Raw genomic sequence first — 22,500 nt, 5'->3', positions numbered from 1 at the left:
TCATGCCTCAGCGTAGCACGCGTACAGAGCTCGCCTCCCCTCAAAGAAACGAACACTTTCGTTCTTCAAACGTCTTAGTTATATACAACAAAAGAAATAGATTTACACAGACACAAAAAATGCAGTTAAGATAGCGTCGCAGCAGTTACTGGTGACAATTAGTGATGACAGCTATGTCCACTAAATCGTACGCATACTGGCTGTCATATACTTTTAGTAATACACTTTTTTAAATTATTCGTTTTCTTAATTTTTACCGACCCTCGAAAGTTAGAACATAATAAAAAATGCCCTTTGTTCTTCTCTGCAACCTCTTTCTTTCAGAAGTTGCGAGCCTGTCTCTGCTTTATCGTTATTTTCATCATTATTTTCATGGCACGTTCTCGGCTGAGCTCCAATCTATAGGCTCTCATTGCCGAACTTTCACAAAAAACACTCGTCTACCTACATCCACTATATATAATTTATCCCAATCTCAATCTGTGCCTAAATCTAAACGTAGAATTCTCGAAAAAAAGCTTCTTTCCCTAAACTGCCTGCCATTGGAAGCTTGTTCTGCTGGTTTGTTTCCCGGTCGAATTCAACATGGTAGCATTCAAATCCAGTGTAAAAATATTCTTCTTGAGCCGTCCCAATAAATAATCAAAGTCTAACCAATGCACACCATTAACAATTACCAAACTACAAACTCACATTCATTAATACTTATCGTCGCGTGGCATTCTGGCCTTGATAACTGATGACTCCCAAGTAAAAAAAAAGTAATAATAATAAAAAAACAGAAGAAAAACAAAACAAAACAAAAAACAGAAGGAAAAGATAAAAAAGAAAGAAGAAAAGAAAATAAAGGAAAAAGAAAGATATAAAAATAAAAAAAAGACTACTCGAAAGTATGAAAAAAAAAAATAGAAAGAAAACAAAGAAGAAACCAGAAAGAGAACTCAAAGGAAAAGAAAGAAAGAAAAAAAAACCCAAATGTTTTATAATGTGAGTTGATCTACCTATTTTTGGGAATAAATGAACTCAACCGGACAAACACAAAAAATACAGTTACGACTAAACGTTGTTGCAATTATTAATGACAGTTAGGGCCATAGCATCGAACACATACTTTCTGTAACATACTTTTATACAACTGTTTTTCTTGATTATTAGCAGCTTTCAAAAGTGATAACGCCATAAACCAAAGGTCTTTTACTCACCTTCTTGAAAATTGTAGGTATGATGAATGTCCAAATTCCAACCACCAATTTCAGAGGACGTCAAATCATAACCACTCATAGTTGTACTACGGGCCTCCCAAAATATGTAATGACAATTCTGGTATTGATATCCGACAAAAACTGAAAAATAATACAAGATTATGTTATAACAATGACCAATAACAATTACTAAGAATAATAATAGTACTCGTCTGAGCTCCGATCTATAACCCTCCTCCCCCTGACTGAATTTTCTCCCAGTTTAAACGCCTTCGGGCCAGGATCAAAGTGTAGAATCTGTTCTGCAGATGCTGCACTCTAGGTAATTTGTCCCGGTCAATGGAGGAGAAACCCTCTATACTGGGACAATTATTAATTTTGGTCACAACCAGAGTGACCCCTTTTTATCCTACGTTTAGGGGAGCTGGTCCCCCCACATTAAAAACGACCTTGTGTCACATTTGCTTTCGTGGGGAAGCAAATAAATACCTAAGCCTAAATGAAGATTCATAAAAAAAGCTTCTTTCTTGGAACTGCACGCCTGTAGGCCTCTGTTCCGTTTTCCTGCTTTCCAACTGGTATGGTTGTCTTCAAGTCCAACACAAACAAATTCTTGATGAACCATTCCCTTAAGTAATCCAATTTACCAAATTTCCACTACTAACGATTATTACGATATTGTCCCATTGACTAGTGTACACACATTAACCAACGACAATTATTAAGAATAATAATATTGCTCGTCTGATCTCCGATCTATGGCGCCCCCCCTGTCATGACTTTCACTTAAATCACTTGTCTATAGCTGAAACCACTATCAATAATTTCCCCACTTTTATCTGTGCCTAAACATAAACGTAGATTCATAAACAAAGCTTTCTTAGAACTGCACGTCTGTAGGTTTGTGTTTCGTTTTCCTGCTTTCCAACTGGTATGGTTGTTTTCAAGTCCAACATAAACAAATTCTTGATGAGCCATCCCCTTTAGTAATCCAATTTACCAAATTTCTGCTACTAACGACTACTACGATACTGTCTCATTGACTACTGTACACTCATTAACTCTTATCCTCGAGTGACTCCTTTATAAAAAAAGAAAAAAATAATAGCAAAACTTGTGGTTTTAAATATGATAAACCAAGACAGGAAATTATACTCCCCACCCCCACAAATTCCAATCCTTCCTCAACATGATAGTGTCAGAGACACCTTGTAAACTACCAGTGAAATTAAAAGCTAATAGATACCCCCCCTCAGAAGTGGCGTTTTAATTTCTTAAAATATTTTCGAATATTGCATGAAAATTTACGGTTATCCTCCCCCACCCCCATAAAGCCGATTCTATAGCTGAATATTAAAAGATTTAAATGAATCAGCATCAGAAATTTAAAACGGAATCGATAATTGTATAGAATCCGTGAAAAATATCGGAATTGCCCCGTCATCAGGATCAGAACCCGTAATCCAATGGTTTTCTCTGCCTCTGTGTCCCAAGCAAAAATAAACGTGTCAGGCATGAAAACGCAAGTCAGTGAACTGAAATTTGAAAAGGTCTTCCTTGCCATTCCTTTGTGTGTTCTGATCTAAACCTTCCCTGACTTCGTATGCAACCGATGAGCCTTGCTGTTGTCGATGGAAGAAAACCCCCCTCTGAAATCTTGCAGACTAATGAATAGCTACAGCCAACAAGGAGAATTTAATGTCAACCAGACAACCGTAGAGATACGAGCTTTAGCCAATAAGCACCCTGTGCCTTTAAAAGAATAATCTTTCCTTTACGTTAGCTCTTTATATTAAGTGGCTTCAGTCCATGTCTTGGGCGTTCTCCATACAAACAATATTTATGCAGACATAAAAGAAAATATACAAATTTAAGCTTGTAAACATATATAACGTCTTTCCATTGTGTTTTTTATTTCTTTTCTACATAAATGCAAATATTTATATTTCTGTTTGTTGTTTTTTATGGATGTAAATCTCCGTTCGTATATACGTTGCAGATGGAAGCATCGAAATAAGTACATTTCTTTAGCCAAACCAAAATGCAATTACACGGAATTTAATTTGTAGCAGACAAGAATAACAATGTCTCCACAATCTCGCAAAAAAACAAAAACAAAACAAAAAACAAAAAAGACACAAACAAACAAACAATAACAAAAAAATAAACATTTAGCACATTTTACTGCGTAGTTTAATCTTACCTCGGGCAGTGACAATTCCGTAGACCTTCTGGCGATAAACATTCCTCCTATTCCAAGAGAAAGTGTATTTCAGATTTGGGTCAGCCTCAAAGACCTTCTCCATGACGATGCCTTCGACCGAGACTTTCAGGTGTACAACGGCCAAAGAATCGGGGATTGTACTCGGCGTCATCTGTATCATGATGACTGACATGTAGCCGGCTGACTCGCTGCTGTGATAAACTAGGTGCACGTTGGTATGAGGAATTGAGAGGCTCTCCTGAAGAACCTAAAGACAAACAACAGAATTGGGTTATTATGTATTTTTGTGTTTCTGATTTAATGTTTGGGATTATTTTGGATTTTGCATTAAAATACAGTAATATTTAGATCAATTAAATTTATCTATTATTGTCAAAAGTATCTTCGGGGTGTTTTCTATAAGTTTCCAGATATTTTTGCACGGGCATTTAAATTGTCATAGATACTTGAAAATTCAGTATATTATTGCTATTTATCTTATGAGATGACTGCCCAGTTTTTATGATTTCAGTTTTAAATGAAAAGCTACAGCAAGAATTGGAATTATTAAAGCCTGAGTGTCACAACCAGTGGATTTCACAAATGCAATCTGAATGTGAGGACACTTTAGAAGAACGATATGCAATAAAATTCTGTTTTAAACTTAATAAAAATGCCAAAGAAACGTATGGAATGCTTCAGACTGCGTTTAGACCATCTTACATAATTGAACATTAGCTTTTGAATGGCATATAAGATTCCAGGACGGCAGGGGGTCTGTGAGGGACGATGAGAGATGTGGAAGGAGTAATGACGTCAGAACATCAGAGTTGATTGTTTAAATAAAGAATTTCATAGGTAAAAACCATTCTGTGTCTATAGAGACAATAATTGCACAGTTTGATGTCATTGTGGGAACTGTGACAAAATTATTTGCGAGGAATAGAAAGATGCAGTAGATTTGTGCACAGTTTGTTCCAAGAGTGCAGTCCATAACTCTATCCTTGTCACAGATTATTTGACCAAGATCGACATCCAGACAGTTCTTTATCCTCCCTAGAATTAAGAATTTGCTTTCTTGGACTTTGGTTATTCCCTAAGCTCAAGGAAAACCTTGGAGGCTATAGTTATGAGATAATTGTGGAGATAAAAGAGGCTGTGAGGAAGGGCATTAACATGCTCACACAAGAAGACTTACATGGCGCCTTCCAGAAGTTGTTTGAACGGTACAAAATGTGCATTGCAGCCAGAGGAGATTACTTCGAAGTGGACTAGAGTTTCATATGAGTACTATAAATAAAAGTAACCATACAAAAAAGTCTGGAAACTTATTAAAGGTACGTCGTATATCTATAATTTGCTTATATATATATATATATATATATATATATATATATATATACATATATATACATATATATATACATATATATATAAATATATATGTTTTATGTTTTTATTACCGTTTTATCTGCTTGGTTACATATGTTTCTGATGTTGGACCGTGTTTACGATCTAACAGCCTCGTCAGACCTAACAGAAATGGTATAGTATTGCAATAGTATTGAGCACTCTCTTCAGGTTTTAACTAATTACCAGTTTTACCATATATATATATATATATATATATATATATATATATATAATTCCAGGTTAGCATTTTTCAGAGGTACGACAACCAATGAAATTTTAAGGAGGTTAATGCAAGGGTACTCAATATCAAAGTAGAGCAAGATATACGTTTTATTTTACATAAGCTTCCATATGTCGCTACACATTTATAAGTATGTGTTGGTCAGCCAACTACATGAAACTAGAGACCTCTTCAAGCGATATTTCTTATACAAAAGTACAGTCTGTAAAGATTACTGACTTCACTTCTGTATAAGTTATATCGCCTAAAGCATACTCATGAATGTGTAGCGACATATAGAAGTTTACAAAAATGTGTGTATATATATATATATATATATATATATATATATATATATATATATATAGTAAGTTATAAAATATATATGGCGATTAAGCTACACTGAATATTCCGCGTTTCATCCACTCTAGGACTCTTCAGGCTTACACATAAATTCATACTTTCGTATATTAATTTTATGTGAGTAAATTAAGTATATATATATATATATATATATATATATATATATATATATATATATATATATATATAGTCTTTGAAGTTTTTAACATTTGAAACCATACAAAAAATTACTTTTTATCATTCGTTAAAAAAATTAAAAAAAAAAACATCTAGTCAGTAAGTCGTTTAATCACCTGCAATCACTGCATCAACTTTCTCGAAATTACTATAATACTAATTTTTTTATTTTTTATTTTTTATTTTTCAAGGGATCATCAGTTGTTTACCATGAAACACTGTTTCGGGGATTTATATATATATATACTTGAGTGTGCGTGTACTTGTGTGAGTGAAAAACAGATAAAATGATACAAAAATTAGAAATAAATCACAAAAAAGGAGAAAGTTATTGGTTTCATTCCGATTAATGAACGTCTACAGAAAAGTTTTTACTTTTGTTTTTCTTCCCATATTTTGTCTCCGAAATTTCTGGGTTTTTCATGACTATTTATGGGGTTATCTTGGAATTTGATAGAAACTGCAATAAAGTTTAAATCAATTAAAATCATATATTACTGTTATACATATAAACACACACACACACACTACCCCACACACCACACACACACACATACATAGCTATGGTTCCCAACACCCTGGAGACTTCATCAGTCTGCCCCATATTTAACAATTCTTGAGATGGGCCATATGTATCTCAGTACAATCCAATCAGTCTCCTGAATGTCATGAGAATGGGCTAGGACAACAGCATATTTCTTTTCAGTGTTTTGACTCTCGACTGTGTATCCATTGATATCTTATATGCATTTGTACTGAGTTATGTGGTTCTCGGTTTTTTAACTGTGTCGGATATATACTTGCAAGTAAAAACAACGAAAAGAATATTCTGTTGTCATAGCCCTAGTCATGAGTAAGTTGCAGAAATCTGTGATAAACAGGGAAGTCGTCAACCACATTTGCAGAAATAACTACTCAGTGACATTCAATATGGTTTACGTTCAGCTGGGTATACAGCTGATGTGCTGACTGTAATATCACACTGGATTAGTGAATCTCTCGACAATGGCTTTGTTTCTACAGCAATAGATCTTGACATATTCAAGGCTTTTGGCAGACTTTGACATACAGGTCTGCTTCACAAGATTTATAGCTATGGAATAGCTGGAAATGTCCTCTAAATTATTAAATCCTTTCTCCCTGATATGCTGCTCTCTCAGAAAGTGCAGCCTCAATAGAAAGAAATCAGAAGTTCATAGTATAAATGCTGGCGTCCCTCAGGGTTCTATCCTGGGCCTTAATCTCTTCTTGATTTTCATCAATGATCTCCCAAATAATATTCTTAGATCATTCGTAGATATTTATGCAGACGAAATCACCATCAATGGCAACACTGTGTTTCCACTCAAAACTACAGTGTCATAGTTTTCAAACACAACATCTAGGTACGAGCAAAATACATGCCGATGCTCAACATGTATAAACATTTTTACCTATCCCTTTACTTAAAAAATCACCAAAAATCAGGAAATTAACCAATTTTAATGAAATTTTCAGTATTTATTAAATAATGATCGCGGAATATAATGCACTTAGTAATTTTATTTTGATCTGAGAGGAAATGTATTATTTTGTTTAAATAAAAAATACCTTGTATAAAGTTATGGTTTTCAGTAGTAAATAAAAAAACGCACGAATTTATTTTTGCTTCTTTATATAAATAAAGCATTGCAAATTTGTAACAATAAAATTAAAATAAAATAATTTTTGCAGGGACATTACGAAAGAAGCCCCTAAAGTCCGTATTAATGAATTCGATACAACTCGAAGAAGAAGAATGAATTTCTCGAACTACCGAGATTATCATTAATTAGGCATTGTTTATTTAATATTTTCACAAAATTGCAAAAAATATTTCTACTTTTTTTTAAATTACAGGTTTCGCATAATTTTTATATGCAAGATTTTAATATTTTCCTTGCTCGCAAGAATGTGAAACTTTCGGCGGAGCATATTTTTTTTTTATATACTATTGAACAATAATTAAAAATAAAATTAATTTAAAAACAGGAACAAAGAAAAATAATTAAATTAAAAGATGGAAAAATTTATACGAACGTTCAGAATAGGAATGTATGGATGCACGTCTGGGAAAAAAATATCACACCCGTTCCTCTCTTTTAATTACATGACGTCTTTCGACTGCCTTAAATTTTGGTCCTTCGTATATTCCGTGTATACAAAATTTTAGTTTGTTGCGTTTTACGAACGGCAATATCACTCGGTTTTGGACCTAATTAATGTATATTTTGTATAAACAAGGTGTTTTTTTTAAAATTTAATTCAATATCTTCGGGCTTTACTTTACTAATTATCTTTGAAATAGACCCAGAAAATTAATATTTATCTTTTAAAGGATTTTTACATTGAATTTATTTACCTGCAAATATTAGATGAATTGAGTAGCTCGCCGTGAAAACATTTTTCATAACTTTTTTTTTTTTCACATGTACAAATATTGTTTTCCTTTTGGAAAATAAGTTTAGTCCTTAATCTTTCAAATAAAAGTAGTCGGAAACCTACAAAAAAAATATGATAAATCGGCTTTCAAAACTAGGCACCCCTATTTTTGTCCGCCCATTTTTGCTCGTATCTAACAACTTCTTGTACACTACACACAATGCTTCGGGCAAACTACATCATCCTCCTCTAATTTTATTTTTTCGTAGTTTTAATATTCTGAAATCTGTTTTGGATATTTTAATTTCAAAGCAGAAAATGGGAGAACAATAATGTTCAAGTATAAAAAAAGGATTTACCTGTGATTCTGGGATAATAGTTGTCTTCTCGGGGCATGCTCCAAGTTGCGTATGCTGCCAAGTTGACAGTACGACAGGCCGTAGAAGGTAATAATGATGTTCGACATTGCATAGTATTGGATTTGGGGCGATCCAGTCATCATCTTCAAGCGTCATTGTCACAACATCCATGGTGATTATTTGGTTCCATGGGACAAGAACGCTGGCACTTTGTGCAGGAAACGGTTCGCGATGAAATTGTAAGGTAACTGAACCACCGCCATTGACCAAAATATCAAACCTTCAAGAAAAATAGGAAAATAAAATTTTAGTATAAAGATATTCTATGACAATCTGTATATATATATATATATATATATATATATATATATATATATATATATATGTATATATATATGTATATATATATGTATATATATGTATATATATATGTATATATATGTATATATATATGTATATATATGTATATATATATGTAAACATATATATATATTTATTTACAAAATTGCCCTTGTCAATGTGTGTGATGTGCGGAAATGGTCTCTGTCAAACTACTCAGTTAATTCTTTATTTACAGACGTGAAACTTGATTTATAGGGAATTAAAACCTGTGGGAAGAAATTACATTTGGTTTCTAGCCGATAAAAATAAGCTGCTAAGTGATAAAACTGAAAAAAAAATGGAAAACTGGTATAAGTTAACTAAACATGTTATTTATATGCATACGCAAATATACATTTATACGTTTAAGTCAATTAATTTGTAAAGTTTTGATATGTATGTGGACTTAGCTTTTAACAACTAATTCTGGAGAGCTAATTGATTTTCTTTCAGTTCTAGATGATAGCACCCAAGTTCTTTCTTTTTTTTTTTAAATCACTGCTATATATTGGTAGTGTTGCCTCTATAATATAAATACGAAATGTGCTTGGACTAAAATATCATATTTAAATATATTTTACAGTCGGGCAACGCTGAGCAGCCTGCTAATATATTATATAAAATAATTTAATGGCATTCTTTATGTGCTTCAGACTCACCGGGTCATAACCTCCCAGATTTTTACCTGTGCTTTTCTCTTAAAGATGACTGGGATGCAATCAGGGATCACATCAGAAATGCTCCATTGGGAAATATCTGTTCTCTCCCTGCTGAACAGTGCGCAAATGAGAGCACTGAATAGTTCAAAATGGCAATTGAAGCACGTGCTCCCACATGTAAGTTCTCTACCACTCTCCCTAATGGTATACTTTTACTTGTGCAGCTGCCATTGCTCAAATCTGTCACAAGATTGCAGCAAGGAAAGAGTAAAAAAATAGCCGGTAAAAAGTGTAAAAAGTAGCATCAACAGAAAGAAATATTCTGAATTATATTAACGATGAATGGCAAGTTGTTTGTGCGTGTAGCGACCCTCTATGAAGAACTTAAAAAGCATGAAAATTTACCAGAAATACCATTTCCGGCATTAAAGACTAAACTGGTTGATGTGCCGTAACCTAAGGCAATCAAACAAACATTCTATGTTTTATTTATATGGATTGCATAAATTGGGCTTCAAAGGTCAAAATCTGAAGCTATTAGCGGAGATTACTATTTGAATGACAGTGTCACTCAAACAGTTTCAGTTCGTGGAATATGAATGCATTCTTGGAGTCATTCAGTGCAGCCGTGTCATTCAAAATTGACATCAATATGGCATTAGACGCTGATCTGTATTTATGCTAAATATTTCGGCTATTTCTACATATTTTTTTAACCCCAGCTCCAAAAATTACAACAAGAATATTATACGTAAACTTAGTATCATTATATCTGAAGTTTTATTATTCTACTTTTTATACATATACTGGCAGGACCCATGTATTGGCGTTGCCCAGTGGAAGTTTGACACACACCAAGAACAGATTCGATAAAACCCATGCTTCCTCTTAAAACAAACTACTATTGTCAGCCCTAGAAAATAGAGAGCACAGGCGGCCGTGGCCAAAATGAAAAGATCTGAATACATTAAAGGTATGGAATGGCATCTTTTATGTTGACGAGGAGACGATATCCGGAAATATTTTAATTATTTCTCGATGCTTTTATTTTTATTTGTAAATATCGGATAAATAAAAAAAACTATCGTTTCCGAAATGATTGTACATGAAAAAAATCGATTTTGTTATGCTCACCCCCCCTTATGTAAACTTGATAATTTCACAATTATTAACCCCTCACCTATTCTAGATATAGCCCAAGGTTCACAACACCTACTAAGCTTTTCGTAACTGAAATACTCTTTGCTCTTATAGGCCTTGTCTATAACAATACATACATACATACACATATATATATACACACACACACATATATATATATATATATATATATATATATACATAGATATATACATACATGTATACATACATATATATATATATATACATAGATATATACATATATATATATATATATGTGGGGTTGGGATTAAAATATCTATATATATAAATACTTGGTATATATATATATATATATATATATATATATATATATATATATATATATATATATATATATATATATACCAGCTAGTCTACCATTGCTTCATGTAAACCTTGCACACACACACACACACACACACACACACACACACACATATATATAAATTATTTTTATTTATATAAACAAATATTACATAATCGCTACACTGAGCATGCTATATATATATATATATATATATATATATATATATATATATATATATAAAATATTTTTTCGTGAATCTCGAATATTTTCATTGTTTTCCAGATTCTTACAGTACAACTTATAACAGAAAAATCCTGTGTCCAGATTAAAAGCTAATTTGCAATTTATATTGTATTATCTTACAGACCCTCTGGAAGGCCCTTTTTATGTTTCGTTACATTTTCTGTAGTTACAAAGAAATTTCCATTTTTTTCTTAATTTAAAGTAATCAAATTGTATCCATGGATAATTTCTGAATCAAATGCATCTTTTTTTTCCCCCAGCCTCTCCGAATTTGTACGCGAGGAATGCGATCAATCTCATGATTATTTCATCCAGCTCAATCGGAAAGGTATTTTATTATGCATATCATTCACAAAGAATATTTTGAAATAACAAAAACGTAGAGACAAAAGAAGAAATTTCAAATTTCCCAAGAAATTTTCTAAATTCATTAAAATAGTTTCGCATATAACAGGAAAATACGTTATTAGAACTCATGACAGATGGATTGACGGACAAGATTTTTGAATTAGATGCTCGGACGCATCTAGAGTAAGAAGTTACAATTCAGTTTATACTTCTGGCATGGTTGGTTGGTTGGTTTTATTTTACGGCATATCAACCCTTGTCAGGTTATTTAATGCCAAATCCAGCGATTTTGAACAATAATTTTTTAATAAAATATTTTTTTTTTCAAGTCGGTTTCTACTTAACCCATAGTTGGGACCCTAACAGGTACTAGCACTCCGGGTCAGAGTAGACCTGGGAGCAGTGGCAATTAAAGGGTGGCTCGACACTCCCCAGAGCCTGCAAGCTGGGGCCTCACCATCGGATATAAAGGTCATATCCAAGACCCGTTCAAGATTAATGTTTTTTAGAGCAGAATATTTGTATGATACTTAATTTTTTTGCACTTTAAACTTTAAATCAAGCCATTATATATAAACATAATCTTATAAATTCAAGAGTAGGTTCTCTACAGTGCAATGCATTTCGATGACAATAAAAATATGGAAGCGTGAAATCAATTAAGAACAATTCAAGTCGATTTATTTAAATACTTCGTTTTAAGAAAAAACTGTATTGTATATTATTTGTCATGTCCAAAATAGTAATATATCTAAAAATTATGACAATTCAGCATACAATATTTAGCTCCACTCGAGCTGTACTTTCTCTTATATTAAAACCCAACCTCATCTATAATCCTGCCTTTGTGAGGGGGTAAGTAAATAGGCACCAACCGACATAACAGACGGACCAGAAAAAAAAAAGTTTTTCTTTTGAGAAATTTTAAAATTTTATCAACTTGTTGTGCATATAAAACTTCTCTTGGGATAAGATAGTCTTTTAAATTATTTTCCATCCTCTTGAATAGAGCTGTATCTTCCCCACATTAAAAAAAAAATACCCTGTATCTATCTCTGCCTTCGTAGCGAGGCAAGTGCATATGTTTGTCCATCGTTGGCGTTGAAGACCACGAACATCACCAATGATGCTGTAATTTATGCATAAAGTAAGATTTTTTAAAAATTTTTAATTACATTTTCACCCCAAACAAGGCACAGTGCTACTTTGAGGTAGATGGCTACTATCAGGGACATAAGTTGAAGGGATACTATGTAGGGAGTTGAGCAGCAAGATGTCTGTTCACATTATACTTGAACTTCTGTATGTCAGTACAGTTGGGAAAGCAGGAACCTGGAAGGGAATTTCCATATTCTAGCACTTCTCGGGAAGAAACCATTAGAATTGAAGATTTCCCTACATATAGGGATCTCTACTCGCAGATTTGTGCAGTCCACAACCATGCCTCTCTTAAGTTGGTACTGTTTTTTTCCAGTGACAAGTAGAAATTCAGAACGACTGCAGAGATAAAAGAAAAGCACATACAACGCCTTTATCCATCCAGCGCAGCCGCAGCTGAGATTGAACTGACTACATAGTTTGTATTATAATTCAAATCTTGTTGGTAGCTGAATACTTGATGCTTCGCTAGGGCTATGAAGGGCATTTTTTATCTTGACGCCATCACTAGATGGAATGCCTACCACGGCTTTAGAGTGTCCCATCTATCCTCGAGAGAAGGATAGACCACACCAGTTTCTCAACCTGGTATTTTACCTCACGGTACATACAGTGCCCCGCCTTCCTAAACGGTCACGCATCTGGTACTGGCCAGGTTCAACGTTGTTTAATTTCGGTGGTTTGGTTAGAACCGGTGTATCGACATGATTGTGCCATATAAATATGACACAATCATACATATCAAACAGCGCTTTGCCTTCCCAAATAGTCACCCATCTGATACTGTTCGGGCTCACCGTTGTTTAACTTCAGTGATCTGACAAGAACCAGTGTGTCAATATGAGTATACCGTACTAAGGAACGTAAATAAAGACAAAACGACTGACAGACAAAACCCCTATGAGAAAAGCAAGGACATGTTTTAAATATAGAACCAAAGAGACAGCCTCCCCCCACTAAAAAATACAGGAATCTTATTTTCTTGAAAATGTCTAAAAATTTATTCACTCGTTGTGCATATAAAAATTCGCTTTCAGATCAGATATTTTTAAAATTATTTCCCTCCCTTCCCCCTTACCCAAATTATCTCCATTAATTATTCCACAAATTAATTATATAGATACTAATAGTTAAGAGCGCGGCGGGGGAGGGGAGTGGTTCCTCCCTCCTCCCCCAAATCGGACGGAACCGACCGTTATAAATTTGTCCCGAGCTTCTTGTTAATTTTCTAATTTAAATTCAAATGAGAAAATGAAAAAAAAAATCTCAAATTAATAAACATTGAAATTTGGGTGAGGAAATCGTTGATTATTTCTCTTGAGATTTAAAATAGTGGAGACCTTCAATCACTCACGACCAACAGAACGTCATGATAATCCTGGTACAAGATTTCAAAAAGACATCTATTTATTATATAAAGGTCAGTAGTCTGTGTGTATGTGTGTTTGTATGTCCAGCTGTAAATTAAAGACTACAAAACAAAACAGCCACAAAGTTGGTATATTCATGATCGGCATTTAAAAAATTGGTAATTCTTTGAGGGTCAACTGGTCTAGTTTTCAGTGGGGAAGACGAGCAGTTTCGAGTGTTATGGTGTACTAATTTAGAGATGTTAAAATAATATTGACAAAAGAAATAACCTCCTAAAGAAAGTAGTCGGAATGTGATGGGGAGATTCCAAAAGTGTCTTCAGAACAACAGCAGTCACACTTTGCTACGGTGCTGCTGAATACACTCAAGATCAATTAATAAAAAGAAAACTTTAAGAAACCATGTGTATTATCTCGGAATATTTGAAGTCAACCCCAACGCAATGGCTACGACTAGCAAGCTCAATCTCACCACACCACATAAGGAGGGAAGAGGCAATCCAACACTGGATTCAAAACGTCGACGAAGACAATAGGTACTTACAAATCCAACAAATTTTAAAAGATGCCCCAGATACCTCCGGACTGATGTCACAAAAGCCCTGCTAAAACTCAAAAATAAACAATTTTGTACCAAGTTGAGACATGGAAGGAGGAATGGAGAAACAATACTCTCAGAGGAGTATTCATCATTGAAGACCAAACTTTGTGCCTCTTAGGTTTTGCTACAAATAGTTAGAAGCGGACCAGAACAAGACACTGCAGGAGTGCAGTAAATAAACACAGATGAAAACAAATGGACTCCTCAATCTGGCCAAAGTGCAACAACGCCACCCAGGATATAAACCACCTGATCCTACACTGCCCAATCACTCGACTGGAAGGAGGCTATGCGATAGCTCATCTGTCTGAAGACAATTTCTCAGACTGGCTAAAAAATAGCAGCATAGAGGTGTAAGCCACATGATACTACTACTACTACTACTACTACTACTAATAATAATAATAATAATTTGTAAAGAAAATGTCAAATACTTCAATGATGAATCTATTATATAAGGAAGAGTTTGTGTGTATGTGTGTGTATATGTGCAGTTAAAGAGAAATAGGTAAAGAGAATGAGAAGAAAATTTTTAGAGAGAGGAAGAGGAAAACAAGAGGGGGGGGGGACTATAAAGATAAAGAGGTGGATAGAAAGAGATAGAGTGATAGATGTTTTAATAGAAATATGTTACACATTTTCCTGGACAATGCAAGGTAGCGCTGCTAGTCTATTATATAAAGGGCAATTGTTTGTACATGTGTTAGTATGTTTGTATGTCCGGTTAAAAGTCCAAAAACGCCAAATAAAAATACCCACAAATTTGGCATTCTCTTGAGTAGTGTTGCCTCGAATGTATATTATCTCAAATTTAAGGTAAAGATTGTTCTCTGAGTCTAAGCTGATGTAGATTTTGTCAGACAACACCGTGCTGACTGATTATTATGATTGAAATTGAGCAGAATTTTAATATTTAAGAGGATGGCTCAACAGGAATTTGTCTGTATTCAACTCCAAAACGACCATCTTGTAGTCAATTGTGAAGCAGCCCGTAATATTTTATTCCATAGACGGGTAGTTTTTAGAAAACTAAATTCCATTTACTTTTAGGTACATAAAGAGAGAAAGAGAAATTAGTTATAGTGGTTGTATCTAAACGAGTTTTGCTGTGAATGTCATGAATCAACCAGACCAATTATTGTTTTTCTTCCATACAGATTATGTATAAATAAAGAAAAGTAACTGATTTTTCAAATCATGGAGTTAATTCTCTTATGCCCACTCATTTCACGAGAAATCCAGAAAAACAAGTTTTCCGTATGCATGTGCATGTATGTCCAGAGAGAGAAATGGGCTAGACAAAGAATAAAGGGGGTGGTTGGGAAGAAGGAGGAGGAACCCCTGGGTGGAGGAAAGAGGAAAGGGACGGATAGAGAGATAGACTTTTTAATAAAAATGTGTCACACTTTTGGCCAGGTTAACGCTGGGTAATCCTGCTAGTCATAATATGAGTGTTATTTTGTCCGTGTGTGTATCTGTCGGTCTGTCAGTCACAATCTTTTAAACAAATATCTTAACTTGCTTTAGAAATGGAACATACTGCATCGATGTTAAGTAATAAAGTCTCAACAATTAACATGTATGCTATGACCAGAAATCGAAACCAAAACCTTGAGATTTTCGATTAGATGTTCTATGAACTAAGCTATTTAGATTGTCTTATAAATCTTATAGCCTTATAATTTATAACTTACAATCATAAAACATTATGAAAGCAAATTAGGTCTGATCAGTATATAAGCCATTCAGTATCGTTCTCCTACTGATGAGACGATCACTAAAGTGTTTCCCCGTATAGTTGAACAATGATATAGCAAATACGTTTGCTCATTATTTACTGAGACTTAGTGGATAAATTAAATCATGCATCAACTGAAGTTTTTTGTGTACCAAATATATTTGGATTGCAGAAAGGGTTGTGAATATTTTAAACAATTCCAAGGCTGTCATTTTCTTTTAGACATCCTATAATTCGTATTAACCCAACACTCGTATAGACCCAACCGTCTTCAAAAAGGACATTACAACCGTTAATCACACCATAATCATATTGGAATCGAATTTTTTTAACTGTTTATAAAATACCAAAAGAAACCAGATGTTATTCAAACTTTTTTTTTTTCTGAGACACAAAACAAATTAGTAAAATTGGTTGTCATCCGCCAATTCTAAAACAATCCCAGATGTCTGAAACTATCTCCGCTGAACTATTTTCTGCCGGTTGAAGGCAACATCGGAATTAAATTAAAATGGTCACAGAATGGTATTAAGTTCAACCAAATTGAATCAGTTTTCAAACAACGCAGCTGGTCAAATAATTATCTTTGAAATGGAGATTGGTGGACACGACAAAGGCGGCACTTTCTTGCCCTCGCACTTGGATTAACTCGATAGGAAATCAATTCGAATTTAGTCTCTTGCAAGTCTTTGCTTGCTCAGAAAAATGATCCCTATATGTCTTCCCTGATCTCTGCAAGAGTGCTTTTGCGATGAAGTAAGGGTTGTGCAATACGCAACCCCATTTCTTGTTTTTTTTTACTGAAGAGTCACCACTTATAAAAGCTCAAAAGAAACTCAAAAGTTATTGTTTTTTTTCAGTTGAACAATGAGACAACACCGTCCGAGTGGTAAAGATGGTTAAAACTGGGCAAAATTTTATTATATAAGAAGATCTCGTTTCACTTGTAGCCCCTCGACGTACATATCCCCGACAAACCCGCTTAGCAATAAGATCTCGCCTCTTCACTGTTGATGTCCCTAAATATCAGAAAGCTTTATATTCAAATAGTTTCTTCCCTCGAACAGCTAGACTTTGGAATTCCCTTCCTGCTGTCTGCTTCCCTAACTGTACTGATATGCAGAAGTTTAAATATAACATAACCAAATATCTTGTTAATCCTTTATAGACATAACCCCAAATAGTAGCCCCTTACGTCCAAATGGCGATATGCTTTGTAAGGGGTGAACATAAGTAAAAAAAAAGATGGCTCTGCCCGAATTTGTTAACATTAAACTTGAAAACGACTATGTTATAGTCAGCTAGGAAGCCGCACCGTAATATTTTGTTCCACAGACGAGTAGTTTTTAGAAAAGTTCCATTTAATTTTAGGTACATAAAGGAAGAAAGGGAAATTATTTATAGTGGTTGTAGCTAGATGAGTTGTTCTTGTGAATGTCACGAACTAACCAGAGCAATTACTGTATAAAGGCTGCACTGTCGTCAAACGCACTCTCTAAACTAAGCGGAATCTTTATAAATCTGATCATTGCTCCTTCTATTCATAATGCGATGGTTGTGCTATCACCAACTCCATATATCCGGGTATGTCTTAAATTAATCAGAGCAATTATTGCAATTTCTATATAGAAAGACAATGGATAACTCTAAAAAGGTGACTGAAAGATGAGAAGTTTATAGTAAAGCAAAGGTTGCCCAATCAACAACCCCACTATTCCAAAGATGGTGTACCCTAATAAAAGTATTTATTTCTCCTGTTTCTTTACAAAATCGAGACTTTTTGAAAAGGTGTATGTTTTTTTTTACATGGTAGTCACCACTTATCAAGGCCCAGAAGCCACTCGGGAATAAGGGTTATTGCGTGTACAGTAATCAATGGGATAATATCGTATTAATCGTAAGTAATGGAGATTTGATTAAGTGTCTTACTTAAGGGGGCGGTTTATCAGGATTTTGTTTATGTTGGACTTGAAGACATCCAAGTTGTAGTCAGGTGAGGAGCAGGCAAACGGAAGAGAGTTCCACATGCGTGCACTTCTAAGAAAGAAGCTTTGTTCATGGAATCTACGTTTTGATTTAGGCACAGATAAAGAATGGGGAAGATTATTGACAGTGGTTTCAGCTAGACGGGTGCTTTTCATAAAAGCTTAGCGAGGGGGACAGAGATTGGAGCTCAGACGAGCACTTGCCATGGAAATAACGATAAAACAAAGAAAGGCTCGCAACGTATCTTCTGTGGGAGAAAGGTTGCAGGGAAGAGAAAAGGGCATCCCCCACTGTTTATGATTTTGTTGTGTTGAAACGATGAGGGTTTGGTAGAGAATTACATTATAATGCGTTTTATAGAAATTATATGTAGTTTTATTTTGTCATATTATTTCTCGTACGTTAAATATTTTGTATTTTTACTGACAACCACAGTAAATAAAACTTGCTGAAATATAGTTACGAAAAAGAAATGCAATCGTGACCATAATTTAAAGATATTTTGTTTGTATATTTTTTGAGATGAGGATTGATCCGGATGATATCAATAAACGGTGTAAAATAGTGCCAAGTCTAATTTTCACCATTCACCAATAACATACAGACGGTCGGAGGTTACATCGACCGAAACGTTGTGAAAAAAAAACCCAACCAAGATGAGAACAATAGTCCAAACCATCCAAATAATACAAAAAAAAAAAAAATTAAATAAATATATGAACTTACATTCCTTCTTTCCGAGTGAAAGTATATCCGTAGAGGGGTTGCGTGACAACACCCACTCTCACACCAATAAGGGGGCTTCCATCGCGGGTTAAAACTGTTCCGCTAATTACAGACACTTGACTGAAAAAAAAAAGAAAGAATAAAAAGATGAATCAGATATTTGCACACAATGAGTTGACCTAAGAAGTTTTTGTATGCAACGACCAATTTTAGCTAATATTTATCTTAATCCTTAGCTGGAAAACATAGAAAGTTTTGTTCTTAAATATTATTTTATTATTATGTATTATTTATATTATTAACTCGTAAAAACAAATAAATTATTGTAACATTTAATTTACAAAATTTAAATCTAATTGTTCTTATGTGTGTGTGTGTGTGTGTGTGTGTGTGTGTGTGTGTGTGTGTGTGTGTGTGTGTGTGTTTAAAAGAAGAGAATGAACTCAATTCTTTAAGGGGACACTTACTGGAATAATACAAAGCTCAACAAAATTGTATTGAAGCTTATTTAGAAGTAAATAAGCTTGGACAATCAAAGTATAGAAACAACACACACACAAACATATATATATATATATATATATATATATATATATATATATATAGTGAGACAGAGAGAAAGAAAGATTTATTCATTTATTCGACAAAATATATACATATTATATATATTTGGAATATATATATAATATATATATATATAAATATAAAATATACATGTATATATATTTATAATATATATATATTATAAATATATATATAATATATATATATTTATAATATATATATATTTATAATATATATATATAATATATATATATATTTATAATATATATATATATTTATAATATATATATATATATATAATATATATATATAATATATATATATTTATAATATATATATATTTATAATATATATATATATATATTTATAATATATATATATTTATAATATATATATATATTTATAATATATATATATTTATAATATATATATATTTATAATATATATATATTTATAATATATATATATTTATAATATATATATATATTTATAATATATATATATATTTATAATATATATATATATATATTTATAATATATATATATATTTATAATATATATATTTATAATATATATATATTTATAATATATATATATTTATAATATATATATATATATATTTATAATATATATGTATATATTTATAATATATATATATTTATAATATATATTTATAATATATATATATATATATATATATATATATATATAATATAACTATTCATTTATTCACATGAATTTAATATACAAAAGTATAGATTTATGCGTAAACTTTAAGTATTTACTTCAAAAGCGCTCAATACGTAGGTAGAGCTAGTTAGTAATTTATAAAATATATATGGCGATTAAGCTACACTGAATATTCTGCGTTTCATCCAACTATAGGATTCGCCAGGCTTATGCGCATAAGCCTGACGAATCCTATAGTTGGATGAAACGCAGAATATTCAGTGTAGCTTAATCGCCATATATATTTTATAAATTACTATATATATAATATATATATATATAATATATATATATTTATAATATATATATATATATATTTATAATATATGTTTATAATATATATATATCTATAATATATGTTTATAATATATATATAAATTTATAATATATATAATATATATATTTATAATATATGTTTATAATATATATATATATATATATATATATATATATATATATATATATATATATATATATATAAAAGGGATGAGACGATTCCAATATTTTTTTGGATTCTGAGACAATTACCAATTCCGTTTTGAAATACTCATTCCGATACAATAACCGATTTCGATTCTTATCAAATCATTAAATTTTTGATAAAAAGTGGTATTTTTTCATGGGGAGGGCGGACTATATTGACTACCTGTGTAATATGTACATACATTTGTGGTAACATGAAAGTACATTTGTCGATTTAGTTTGTAGATTTTAGTTTTACTACAAGTTTCTCAGATATAAATAATATATTAGTTTAGTAGTAGTACCAGTCACGGAAAGTGAAGTTTTAAACATGAAACAATTAAAAGAATTCCAATATTATTTCAGATACGCCCAGAAGTTCCGATTTTTCTGATTCTCGATTCCAATTCTCATTAATTGTCCTAGCACTAATATATATATATATATATATATATATATATATATATATATATATATATATATATATATATATATATATATATAGTGGAGATGGTAATTAATAGAAACTGAAGAAAGTGCTCAATACTGTTGTAGAGCAAATATGCGTTTTATTTTTTTATTACCGTATCTTTCTGTTAAGTTACATTATTGTTTCGGCTAATCGGCCGTTGTTTGGCCGTTTGTAGCGTCCTCATACTTTTACAGAAAGCTTATTGATTATTGTATTGCAGCTTATTTAGAAGTAAATAAGTTTGGACAATCAAGCTATAAAAACTACATGTATATATATATATATATATATATATATATATATATATATATATATATACATACAGGGTGTCCGTAAAGTTACTATATATATGCTTGATTAAATAAACCTGTAAAAAAAGAAATATTAACTATTAATACAAATATAATACAATAAAACAATAAGACTGTATAGTAACTTTACGGACACCCTGTATATATATATATATATATATATATATATATATATATATATATATATTTCTGTAAAAGTCTGAGGACGCTACAGACGGCCCAAAAAAAAAACGGCCGAGTAACCGAAACAATAATGTAACTTAACAGAAAGATACGGTAATAAAAAATAAAACGTATATATATATATATATATATATATATATATATATATATATATATATATATATATTTATATATATATGAAAGTTATTTTTATTTATTTTATTCTAACCATATATATATTAAAATATGCAAGAGTTTTGAAAGGCAGCATATAGATCTTGCTGTCTTAAGACGTGTTTTAAAAAAACAGGTCGAAAATATAATGCCAGCGGAATTAGAACAGGAACTGAATTGCACTGTATGTGGCAGATACTTCTTTGTAAAAAGCTGGTTTTGGAAATCATCTGAAATCACACAATCAAAGACAGGAACAGCAGTCTTATGAGGAGGCTTTTATAGCACATCCGGCAACGCTAAGTTGTCATATTTGTGGTCGAATCTGCACGACATTCGAAGATTCATAATATAAGCATGCGATCACCTTTACAAGAAGGAAAGGTTTTATGTCATATACGTGTATTTTCATGTAGGACTGAAGCAGATGCACAACACTTAACTGAAGAGATGGTAAAATTAAGTCAAGAAGTAGCAATTATGTATATATATATATATATATATATATATATATATATATATATATATATATATATATACACAGAGTGACCCAACAAAACCGGCCCGCGTACACTTTATTTATTAGAGTTGGGGCCCGTTTCATATATATA

At 32.2% G+C, this 22,500-nt stretch overlaps 1 protein-coding gene across 20 annotated transcripts in view; it reads right to left on the bottom strand.

The window, feature by feature from the left end:
* LOC145259277 (teneurin-m-like) overlaps positions 1 to 22,500 on the bottom strand; it is a 694,747-nt gene that overhangs the window by 236,625 nt on the left and 435,622 nt on the right. For all 20 annotated transcript variants that reach the window (XM_080117118.1, XM_080117125.1, XM_080117123.1 and 17 more), the window contains 4 exons: positions 19,016 to 19,135; positions 8,338 to 8,617; positions 3,406 to 3,673; positions 1,203 to 1,343 (listed from right to left, as the gene is read on the bottom strand). In XM_080117118.1, the coding sequence (XP_079973244.1) occupies positions 1,203 to 1,343; positions 3,406 to 3,673; positions 8,338 to 8,617; positions 19,016 to 19,135 (809 nt within the window). The remainder of the gene's footprint in view (positions 1 to 1,202; positions 1,344 to 3,405; positions 3,674 to 8,337; positions 8,618 to 19,015; positions 19,136 to 22,500) is intronic.

This window comes from Euprymna scolopes, chromosome 34 (genome assembly GCF_053919585.1).
Source record: "Euprymna scolopes isolate OS-2025 chromosome 34, ASM5391958v1, whole genome shotgun sequence".
Lineage (NCBI taxonomy): Eukaryota > Metazoa > Mollusca > Cephalopoda > Sepiida > Sepiolidae > Euprymna > Euprymna scolopes.
Note: the sequence above shows the minus strand (reverse complement) of the source record. Positions and strands in the feature narration are given on the sequence as shown.